Source organism: Trichomycterus rosablanca, chromosome 13 (assembly GCF_030014385.1).
Source record: "Trichomycterus rosablanca isolate fTriRos1 chromosome 13, fTriRos1.hap1, whole genome shotgun sequence".
Classification (NCBI taxonomy): Eukaryota; Metazoa; Chordata; class Actinopteri; order Siluriformes; family Trichomycteridae; genus Trichomycterus; species Trichomycterus rosablanca.
In genome coordinates, this window is record NC_086000.1 from 36,772,648 (window position 1) to 36,785,003 (window position 12,356).

General features: G+C 48.6%; 1 protein-coding gene across 2 annotated transcripts in view; it reads left to right on the top strand.

Moving 5' to 3' along the window:
- Positions 1 to 12,356, top strand: part of arhgef10 (Rho guanine nucleotide exchange factor (GEF) 10) — an 83,721-nt gene that overhangs the window by 39,277 nt on the left and 32,088 nt on the right. For both annotated transcript variants that reach the window (XM_063006876.1, XM_063006877.1), the window contains exons 15-21: positions 872 to 964; positions 4,609 to 4,779; positions 6,355 to 6,500; positions 6,822 to 7,000; positions 8,041 to 8,156; positions 10,109 to 10,236; positions 11,200 to 11,300. In XM_063006876.1, coding sequence (XP_062862946.1) covers positions 872 to 964; positions 4,609 to 4,779; positions 6,355 to 6,500; positions 6,822 to 7,000; positions 8,041 to 8,156; positions 10,109 to 10,236; positions 11,200 to 11,300 — 934 coding nt within the window. The remainder of the gene's footprint in view (positions 1 to 871; positions 965 to 4,608; positions 4,780 to 6,354; positions 6,501 to 6,821; positions 7,001 to 8,040; positions 8,157 to 10,108; positions 10,237 to 11,199; positions 11,301 to 12,356) is intronic.

Sequence of the window (12,356 nt, forward strand, 5' to 3'; positions counted from 1 at the left end):
AACATGCAACGCTGCAACAGAGACCCCTACTGTCTAGACGAGGCAGCGTAGCGTGGTGAATCCGCCGCTGGTTGGTGTAAAGATGCACCCTGTTGGTTCATAAGTGTCGGGATGTTCTGCACAGGGGAATTGAATATATCCAAACTGGGTGCAAAGAAGGAATAGATCAATACAGATTAGATGATTCAGATTATCGAGTGTCCCCGCCCACCGCCGCAGTTTTAGCTTACTAAGCTAACACAGTTAGCCTCAGGCCATTCAAACCGATGGGCTGAGGTGGCACAACCCGCTAGCACGCCAGCTAACGTCTCCCTCCGTGTACCTGACGAGCCTGGATTTACAAATAAACGACACTTGTATAATTACACCTTTATACAGATTAAACATCAATGCGCATTTATTTACATTTGAAAAGAACTCCGTTGGTTGCTCCGCATTCCATTCGTCCGCCACGTTTGTAGTTTTTTGTGAGAAAAGTCGTGCCGCACTGAATGCTGGGATTGCCCTCGGCGCTGAGTAGGTGTCGGGCGCTCCCTCGTCATTCGGTCAGATTATCACTCAGAATTAAGGCGCCTCGGTAGGAGCATTTTAAGGGATCTCAGAATTTAGACACGCCCTATTCTCGGGAGTGTAGGATGATGGGAAATGCGTCTGTGTAGAGAGATCACCAGGTTTTCACACAGACCCTTAAACATTGATGAATAGCGAAGGAACAAAAATTACGATCGCTCGTCCGAGTTCAACACAGTTTGATTTGGATCCAGCGTACTGTGATGTCACCATACGTCAGCCAATAGGAGGCAGTCTGGGGCGGGGCTTCAGGCATTTAGATCATATTATATAGATCACATTGTATTTACGTGTTTTTCAGCAGCGGCAGGAGAACAGCCGGGACCGGGTCACGCTGTACAGCCTGATGATGAAACCTATACAGAGATTCCCTCAGTTCATTCTGCTGCTGCAGGTAACCTGCACACACACACACACACACACACACACACACACACACTGCATGGACAAAAGTATTTGGACACCACTTATAATAACTGAACTCGTGTTTCAGCCACAACAGTTGCTAACAGGTGTAATAAATCAAAAATACTGTATAAAGGGAATTACATGCTTCCAACTGTGCAGCAACAGTTTAGGGAAGGCCCTTTCCTATTTCAGCATGACTGTGCCCCTGTGCAACCTCTATAAAGACATGAAGAAAATCTCAGTTTAAAGACACTCCGGTGTCCTGCACAGAGCCCTGACCTCAACAGCTGAACCAGAACATTAACTGACACTTTTCTGACCGACCCCAATTGGAGATACAAAATTGTCCATGACTGTGCTTGCTATTAAACTTGATCTGATGAGTCTTGTGTAAGCAGCAACTACCGTTCCTGTCATAAATGTAACCAAAGTGTAAAACATGACTTTAAAATCTTAATAAATAAATAAATAAATAAGTTTTGGATCCAGCAGGTGGCGCCACTTCCTTTATTTCCATCGTTTTTATAATTAGAGCCGCACTAAATCCACTGGAATTTGTGCCTAATTTCACAGATTTCAGTGATTGTTAAAGAAAAGAGCCACATTTCACATTAGTTATTAAATTATACTCATAAATTAAATGATAGAATAAATAGAAGCTACTTTATACAACTCAAAAGAAACTTTATTGGCATGACAAATAAGGACATTCGTATTGCCAAAGCAAGTTACAGAGCAATAATAAAAATTACAGTAAGAAAGAACAAATATATACAAAAGTTACATGTGCAAAAATATAAAATAGAATAAGATAATAATAAAAACTGTGCAAAATATTAACAATAAAAATTATAATATTTACATTAATGAGGTAGTAATAACGATCAGTTAATGTGCGCACACACAGAGAGAGAGACTGATCGTTATTCCTACCTCATTACTGTAAATATTATAATTTTGTTATTATTTTGCACTGTTTTTATTAATATAATAATTTTTTTTGCACTTGTAACTGTTTTAGTAAGTAAGTAATTTATTTATAAAGCACATTTACATTCAAAGTGCTGTTTTGTATATATTTGTTCTTTCTTACTGTTATTTTTATTATTTCTCTGTAACTTGCTTTGGCAATACGAATGTCTTTATTTGTCCGTAAGGCCTTGATGTAAGGCCAAGCGCGAGGCGCGAACCCAGGACTCTTGCCTCCCGACCGGGAGCTTTATCAGCCTGCCACCGCGACGCTAGTGGCAGACTCGCTCCCGGCGCTATTGAAGCAAAGAGTGGGTTCGCGAGATGGACCACCTCGCGCTGTTGGCCGAAGAAGGGGGGGTAACACCGACGATAGCTGCGTGGCATGGCGCTTTCCAGCAACCAATGCTGGCTAGAGCCATGCCAGCTACCGGGTGAGATCGATTTGCGGGTTTCAAAAGTTAATGACAAAGGCGCTGTCACCAGCCAGGGTGGCTGGGAAGTGGCCATTTGCTCCTGCGCTCCAGAGGGCGGAACGTGACGCTGTCACCAGCGGTAGCTGGGAGGGGGTCACGTTCCTCTGGGCGCAGCCGTGGGGTTTCTAGGTGGCGGCGGCACGGCGGCTCGACGGCTCGGCGGCAGCGGCCCGACGGCGACCTGAGAGCGACAACCAGGCGGCGGCGGCGGCACGACAGCTGCGGCACTGTGGCGGCAGCTTGGCGGCGGCGGCGGCGTGGTGGCGCCCACTAGCGGTGGCCCGGCGGCAGCGGCACGGCGGCGGCGGCACATTGCGGCGGCACAACCTAAAGATAAAAAAAAAACAATAAACATAAAAGGACACCGCAGTGTCAAACAAACTCAAAGAAAGAAAAAAGAAACAGCCAACAAGAACAGCAAGGTGCGACCATTACTGGACCCAGCGGAGGACCCCGTCCTCTCCCAAAGATTTTTTTGGGGGGGCACTCCCCCAGTGGCTTTTAGCCACTGGTGGGGACGGGACCGCCGGCTGGAGACCTCAGGAGAGGTCTCCTTAAGAAGGGGGTACTGTTAGGCTCTGTGGCATCAGGGGAATGTACCATCTCTCCCTGATGCCACAGGCCTTACAGAGCAGAAACGAGCTGTGCCTTTTATTACCTGGCCAGCTCGTTAGGGCGAAGTGGCTACACCTGTGCCTTCCCTTATTTAAGGGATAGGTGCAGAGCTGTAGCCGTCGCACCTTCTGCTCTTGTTGGCTGTTTCTTTTTTCTTTCTTTGAGTTTGTTTGACACTGCGGTGTCCTTTTATGTTTATTGTTTTTTTTTTATCTTTAGGTTGTGCCGCCGCAATGTGCCGCCGCCGCCGTGCCGCTGCCGCCGGGCCACCGCTAGTGGGCGCCACCACGCCGCCGCCGCCGCCAAGCTGCCGCCACAGTGCCGCAGCTGTCGTGCCGCCGCCGCCGCCTGGTTGTCGCTCTCAGGTCGCCGTCGGGCCGCTGCCGCCGAGCCGTCGAGCCGCCGTGCCGCCGCCACCTAGAGACCCCATGACTGCGCCCAGAGGAACGTGACCCCCTCCCAGCTACCGCTGGTGACAGCGTCACGTTCCGCCCTCTGGAGCGCAGGAGCAAATGGCCACTTCCCAGCCACCCTGGCTGGTGACAGCGCCTTTGTCATTAACTTTTGAAACCCGCAAATCGATCACACCCGGTAGCTGGCATGGCTCTAGCCAGCATTGGTTGCTGGAAAGCGCCATGCCACGCAGCTATCGTCGGTGTTACCCCCCCTTCTTCGGCCAACAGCGCGAGGTGGTCCATCTCGCGAACCCACTCTTTGCTTCAATAGCGCCGGGAGCGAGTCTGCCACTAGCGTCGCGGTGGCAGGCTGTTAAAGCTCCCGGTCGGGAGGCAAGAGTCCTGGGTTCGCGCCTCGCGCTTCCCCTTTTCTTTTGTATACTTTTTTTGTTCCTTTTCAGCCCCCGACGTCCGGCTGCCTTCGGGATTCCCCGAAGTGTTTTTTGTTATTGTTATTCCTTTTATTTTATGTATATTATGTTTATGATTTTGTAAATAAAACCTTTTTTTAGTTAAACCTCCGCATCCCTGGGTCCTTCCTCCCCACATCATAACACTTATGGTGTGTGTGCGTGTGTGTTAGCAGTCCGAGGGATGCAGAGTGTACGTTTTTTTAATACATTTTAGACTGGGGTGACTTGAGATTTTGCATACTTTTAAAGGGTGCCGTGACTGAAAAAAGGTTGAGAAACACTGATCTAGCACAGTGAGCTTAATAGTTGAATGTAAATCCAGAACATCTGGCGACGGTGCAAGGCGTCCACGGTGCAAGGCTTCATGTTCTGTCTCAAATACGAAAATTCTCGTCTGCGTCCACAGAATTGGTTGTTAGTTTTCCAAACTCAGTTACCCGAGTCTTGTTTTACCTGCTTTACTTCAACATTTTGGACGTTCTGACTAAGCGATCGCTAACTGAATTGCCGTAGGATTGCTAGGACGCCTCATAGTGCAGATGAACCAGTAAACGTGAGTCACTTGAACGCAAACGGCTCATTACACAGCCGTGAATTAGGTAGGGCCTTAATTATAATCCACGCTGGTGAAGCGCTGGAGGTCCTCCTGTCCAGGGGTGTCTAAACTTTTGCCTACACCTCTGTGTGTGTGTGTGTGTGTAGGACATGCTGAAGAACACGCCGGTGGGTCACGCCGATCGGTTAGCCCTGCAGATGGCCCTCACCGAGCTGGAGACTCTGGCTGAGAAGCTGAACGAGAGGAAGCGGGAGGCCGACCAGCGCTCCGAGATCAGACACATCGCCAAAGCCATGAACGAGCGCTACCTCAACAAGGTACGACCCAAAAACAAGTATCGGGACACCCCTTCTTATTACTGAATTCATGTGTTTTAGCTACAACAGTTACTAACAGGTGTAATAAAATAATGATATTAAGAAAATTACATGCTTCCGACTTTACAGCAACAGTTTAGGGAAGGTCCTTTCCTGTTCCAGCATGAGCGAGCTCGATAAAGAAACCTCAGCCCCACTCAGCAGCTCTGGAATGAACCGGAACAACACCGGAATGGGCACAAATTCCCACAGACATACTTCAAATCATTGTGAGAAGCCTTCTCAGAAGAGTGGCTGTTGTTCTTTTTGACAAGGTCACACAAAGGTCGCTCTATGCTAATACCATTTGTTTTTAAAATGGAACATCCAACAAGCTCATGGTCAGGTGTCCACAAACTTTTGGTACTGTTTGTACATGAGGACTAACTAATGTACGACATTTAAATGAGTGGTAGAAAAAAACCAATATATACGCCAAGTGAGAAAAAACAAGATTTAGCCAGGGGGGCGGCACGGTGGGTAGCACTGTCGCCTCACAGCAAGAAGGTCCTGGGTTCAATTCCCAGGTGTGCTGGTCCTGGTCCTTTCTGTGCTGAGTTTGCATGTTCTCCCCGTGTCTGTGTGGGTTTCCTTCGGGAGCTCCGGTTTCCTCCCACAGTCCAAAAACATGCAGTCCAGGGTGTTACTGTGTGCCTTGCGCCCATTGAAGAGCTGGGATAGGCTCCAGCACCCCTCCCCCACCCGAGACCCTAATTGGATAAGCGGTTAAGAAAGTAAGTGTGTGAGATTTAGCCAAAATCGTTTGGGCGTCCAGGGTTGTGCACCACTCTAAAATGCTCGCACAATATAAGTGAGACTCGACTCTGGGGTGCTAGTCACTCCTGGGTAGATTCGCCACCATTTTAAGTTTCCTTTATTTTAATATTACGGCTCTCGCGGTGGTTCGTGGGAGTCCTAGATACGTCAAAATGCTTCAAAACCAGACCAGATTTTACAGCTTAATAGTATTGATGCTTTTTATAGCTGTTCTGTTATATACTCAGATTGTGGCGTAGTATTCCTATAGAAACTTTACGGTGACTATTTGAATTCGATGTTGAGGTTCAAGCCTTTGCAGAGGAGCGGAGGCTGTTATGGTCCCACCTGCAAATAGGTTTGGAACGGGATGGCCAACAAGCTGATTCTTGACACCCACATACTTTTGGTGTCCGTACGTTCATGCACCATTTGCTCCCTAACGTCTGATCAGGACATCGGTACGAGTGGTGGAGGAATATAAAGGGAGTAGTGTGTTCATCTGTACGTTCTGAGACTGGAAAAATCAAAGGGAGCGCGTGCTAGTCTGTGACCCACGGCCAGAGGTTCATCCCAAGCTCCTCATAGACCTCGTTTTGTGCCGCAACGGTAAAAAAGGCCTTCCCCAGACTGTTGCCACAAATTCAGCAGCAAACAAGAATTTATTTCATGTAGTTAATCGTGCACGTCTTTAAGAGATGGGTTCGACCGAAATGCTTGAATTAGAATTAGAAGGGGCGTCCACATACTTTTGAGACGTCGTGACTCTTCTGTGCGCAGCTGTTGAGCGGCGGCAGCAGGTATCTGATCCGGTCGGACGACGTGGTGGAGACGGTCTTCAACGAGCGCGGCGAGATCGTCAAAACCAAAGAGAGGCGACTGTTCCTGCTCAACGATGTCCTCATGTGTGCCACGCCCAATCTACGGTACACACACGCACACACACCTTCATGTACCTTTTTACAGAGAGAATGTTTCAAGTGTTTTTTATTTGAATATTACGGCTCTCGCGGTGGTTCGGTGGAGTCCAAGACTTGCTTGATAGTATTTTAAAATGCTTTTCTATAGCTGTTCTGTTATATACTCAGATCGTGGCATAGTGTTCCTGTAGAAACTCCTGCAGAAGACTCTTTGAACTTGATGTGGAGGGTTTTGGAATGTGATGCCCAACATGCTGATGCTCGGGCGTCCACATACTTTCGGCGTCCGCTGTACTCATGCACCGTCTGCTCTCTTATCTTCTGTAGCTCTCCTCAGGATGGTGGAGGCGCGCTGGTTCCTTCAGGTCAGCGCTTCCTCCTGAAGTGGAGCGTCCCTCTCAGTCTGGTGGAGCCGGTGGAGTTCGGCTCCTCGGAGGAGGTGCGAGACTCCGCCCCCTTTCCCGCGCCTCACTCCGGCGAGAAGGTGGTCGTCAACGCCAAACCCAGTACGTTCAGGATCTCCAACACAGTCAAAATAACACACGCAGCTGCTGAAAACAGCTGGAGCTCCTACTGACAAGCGTGTGGTGGTATGAAGCTTGCTCCACTGTGGACAGTGACGGTGTTTTTGTGCTTCTTGGACTACATTTGACCCTTCAAGCAAATTCCCCTTCACTATGTAGGACAGGAGACCGCTGTTGTATGAGTGCGATCAAACTAGCCTGATTATATGGGCACAGAAAAGTCTGACAGGTACAGAGGCCACACCCCCTTTACTGAGACTGACAGGCACAGAGGTCACCTCTCTATTACCAAGACTGACAGGTACAGAGGCCACACCCTCTTTACTAAGACTAACAGTAACATAGGCCACACCTCCATTACTGGGACTGACATATACAGAGGTCACACCCACTTTTCTGAGACAGACAGGTATCAAGGCCACACCTCCATTACCGGGACTGACAGGTACAAAGGATACACCCCCTTTACTTAGACTGACAGGTACCAAGGCCACACCCACTTTACTAAGACTGGCAGGTACATACATTAGACCTCTATTAATATGACTGACTGGTACCAAGGCCACACCCACTTTACTAAGACTGGCAGGTACATACATTAGACCTCTATTAATATGATTGACTGGTACCAAGGTCACACCCACTTTACTTAGACTGACAGGTATCAAGGCCACACCCACTTTATTTAGATGGACAGGTACAGAGAATACGCCTCCTTTTTTGGGACTGACAAGCTTATGGTCAGGTGTCCCAATACTTTTGGCCATACAGGTCACACCCACTTTACTTAGACTGACAGGAACAGAGGTCACACCTCTATTACCAAGACTGACAGGTACAGTGGCCACACCTCCATTTCTGACATTGACAGAAGCCACCCCTTCTTTTCTTTCAGCCACCATGGACCCTAAAGCTCTAAATGGGCGCGGCCCTACTATAGAATTGAGACAGGTGCACAGCGTGGGTATAGTGTTTGGTGATTGCTGACGGTTCCTTTAATGAATTTTGTGTCTCCTGAGCAGATAAACTGTACGTGGGTCCGGGGCAGCTGTATCAGGATCTTCAGAACCTGGTCCACGATCTCAGCCTGGTCAACCAGATCTCCACCATGATCCACAGCTTAAAGGGAAACTACCAGGTCAGACATCCAGCATGATTCAACACGAACGTTCACCTTATTCATCTGCATTATTTCAAAAAACGTGTCCTGGTCAAAGTCACGGTGTGTCCGGAGCCACCTAGAAACTCTGGGTGTGAGATGGGACTGTACCCTGGACAGAGTGTCGATCCATCACAGGGCACCACACTTACACACTAACACACACACTCAAAGTGCTTGGCTGCAATCACACTATAGGGCCAAAAGTATTGGGACACCTGACCATAAGCTTGTCGGACATCACATTTTAAAAACAGCTTCTACTGAGAATCTTCTCACAAGACTTTGATGTACAGTTTGTCTGTGGGAATTTGTGCACATACCCCCCAAAAAATGGCAGCATTTTATGACTGGGCGCTTATTCGGTCCATTCCACCCCGGTTTGAATCTCAGCTCTGCTACCGGTCGGCTGGGCACCATCTAGCAGGCACAGTTGGCCATCTAGTCTGCTTGGTGGGAAAAGACCGGACTAATTAAAGTGGGCGGGGTCTTTAAACACTGTGTTAGCAGGCCGAGGCGCCTGTACAGAAGTGTAGGAGCCATGTGTGCGAATCCACCGAGGTATGGGTGAAAAAGAAGGAGGTCGAGAGACCGTGCACGCGTAGGAGGGGGCGTGGAGCAGGCGAATATACCCTCCTCGAACGCCATCGGGATCCCCAGCAGCGGAAGACTAACTGGCTACAACTAAATCGGGAGAAAATGCATCAATAAAATAGAAATAAAAGATTCTGTTTGAATATTGTTTGTTTGACAAGCTCATGGTCAGGTGTCCAAATAGTTTTGGCCCTGTAGTGTTTTGTTCCCTGTAGAGCAGAGGTCCCCAACCTTTTTGGCACCACGGACCGGTTACATATAAGATATAATTTTAACGGACCGGCGGGGGCGGGAGGATTTAAAATAGAATAACTATAGAATTGAAAGTCAGTGTGAATCCTGAGCTTTTTTCAATGCAACGAGACGCTTCTCCCACCTAGTGGTGATAGGAGACAATAACACCCGGAGTGTATCGGAAATGTAATTGCTCTTGTAGTGTCTCTAATTATTTATTGTTTCTGTGCGGCCCACGGACAGGTACCGGTCCGCGACCCAGTGGTTGGGGACCACTGCTGTAAAGAACATGCTAACTTTTTTACGACAAATCAACCATGTTACCAGGGGTGTGTAAACTTCTGCATACTGGAAACGTACGTTTACATTTTTGCCGTTTAGCAGAGTTAGTATGCAGTCTAAACAATCGAGGGTTAAGTGTCTTGCTCAAGCAGCAGCAACCTGGCAGTGGTGGGACTAGAACCAGCAACCTTCTGATTACTTGTCCAGTACCTTAACCGCTAGGCTACAAGGTCTCTCTTCGGTCCGTGTGAAGAGAAGTGGCGGGAGAAGTGCAGTAAGGGTGTTGGCAACACCAGCACCTAACTGTGAGCTTAAGGGCCTATCCCAGCTTTTCAGTGGGCGCAAGGCACACAGTAACACCCACGCTGGGCGCCAGTCCATCGCAGGGCACACACACACACACATTCACACACATCCAATTAACCTGGCTGCATGCATTAGGACTGTAGGAGGAAACCGGAGCTCCCGGAGGAAACCCACACAGACACGGGGAGAACATGCAAACTCCGCACAGAAAGGACCCGGACCGCCCCGCCTGGGGGATCGAACCCAGGATAAAACCCCTATAATATCCGTTGAATTCGAACCCTGCCCTCGTTGATCTGGGCGTGACTTTTCTATTTACACACCGAAAAGGAACCCTGGACGGGTCGTTAAATTTATAGTCGTCTGTTTCTTATTATGTGTGTGTGGTTGCTATGGTAACAAACAAAAACTATCCCTATTCGTTGGTAAAAGGCGCCCAGTGTGAACGTCCCCTTATATAATAGTAATAATAATAATAAGTTAAGATAATTGAATCTGTGTGTGTGTGTGTGTAGAATGTGAACAGTGCGGTCGCTCAGGACTGGATTACGGGACTTCAGCGCCTCATCGTGAAGAAGGAGGAGGAGATCAGAGCCGCCGACCGCTGCCGCATCCAACTCCAGTTACCCGGGAAACAGGACAAGTACCGTAACACCCACCCACCCACACACACACACACACACACACACACACACACACACACATGCCCCTCTATTTTAACCAGATCTTGGCCTTGGATATGATCGGCTTGGTTCTAGTGATGTCATAGCCCATAAGGCATTACATCATCATTACATCATTTCCTACGGTGTCAATGGAAAACAGGTACGTGTGGTTTCACTCAGGTGACCTCACACGTAATGCCCACGCTGGACGATGAGGGTGACAGACTAGCACACGTGAAGCCGCCTGGCGCATCTTTACACCCGCCAGCGGCAGATTTTTTCCAGGGCAGTGCTAGTAGTGATCAGAAGGTTGCTGGTTCAAGCCCCACAACCTCTAAGTTGGCACAGTTGGACCCCTGAGTTGGCACAGTTGGACTCGCCAGCGGCAGATTTTTTACAGGGCAGTGCTAGAAGTGATCAGAAGGTTGCTGGTTCAAGCCCCAAAGCCTCAAAGCAACTTACAGTATGATCGGGCCTTGCTCAAGGGCCCAACAGTGGCAACCTGGTTCAAGCCCCACAACCACTAAGTTGGCACAGTTGGACCCCTGAGCAACATTTAACATTTATGTTTTCGGCTCCTAGCAGACGCCTAATTCCACTTACAATACGATGCCAGTATACTGTCTAAGCAATTAAGAGTTAAGGGCCTTGCTCAAGGGCCCAACAGTGGCAACCTGGTAGTGGTGGGGCTCGAACTCTAGTGACCTTTTGATTACTAGTCCAGTACTTTAACCACTAGGCTACAACTGCCTCTTAACTCTTAATGGGCAAATGTAAACAAATAGAGGACCACCAGGGTTTACCCAGCCCGACAACCCACACCCCACCCTCAGGCACGGCCAGCTGTGTCCGCCAAGCACCAGGATATAATATATATATATATATGTAAAAAGTAAAAGCATGAATGCCTACAAATCTGATGATGTTTGGTTTTGTCGCAGGTCGGGCAGACCCACGTTCTTCACGGCCGTCTTCAACACCATGAGCCCGTCCATCAAGCAGGCCTGGATCAGCAACCTACAGATGGCCAAGCTGGCTCTCGGTATGAGCCTACTGCCTACGCCATACCTGATCGGCTGCCTCAGTAGACATGGACTCATGAGGCAGATTATTTGGACGCACAGTTTTAGCTAACGCAGTTAGCCTTAGGATGTTCAAACTGACAGGCCGAGGCGGCACGACCTGCTAGCACGCCGGCTACCGTCTCCCTCCGTGTACCGAAAACACTTAAACCGTCCCTGACGAGCCCGAACTTACAAATAAACGACACTCGTATAATTACACCTTTATACACATTAAACATCAATTAATGTATTTACATTGAAAAGAACTCCGCTGGGGCCAGCACGGTGGCTCGGTGGGTAGCACTGTCGCCTCACAGCAAGAAGGTCCTGGGTTCCATCCCCAGGCGGAGCGGTCTGGGTCCTTTCTGTGTGGAGTTTGCATGTTCTCCCCGTGTCTGCGTGGGTTTTTACAGTCCAAAAACATGCAGTCAGGTTAATTGGAGACACTGAATTGCCCTATGAGTGAATGTGTATGTGTGTGTGTGTGTGTGTGTGTGTGTGTTTGCCCTGTGATGGACTGGCACCCCGTCCAAAGTGTTACTGTGTGCCTTGCGCCCATTAAACAGCTGGAATAGGTTCCAGCACCCCGCCCCGTAACCCTAATTAATAAAGCAGTTAAGAAAATTAATGAATGAATAAATAAAAGAACTCCGTTGGTTGCTCCGCTCCTCATTCCTCCACCACGTTTGTCGTTTTAGTGAGTAAACTAGTGCCGCACTGAATGCTGGGATTGCCCTCAGCGCTGAGGAGGAATCGGGCGCTCCCTTGTCATTCAGTCAGATCATCACTCAGGATTAAGGCGCCTCAGTAGGAGCATTTAAGGGATCTAAGAATTTAGACACGCCCTCTTCTCATTTACATTTTCAGCATTTAGCAGACGCCTTTATCCAAAGCGACTTACAGTACAGTTACAGTATACAGTCTAAGCAATTGAGGGTTTAGGGCCTTGCTCAAGGGCCCAACACCAGCAACCTGGCAGTGGTGGGGCTTGAACCAGCGACCTTCTGATTACAAGTCCAGTATCTTAACCACTA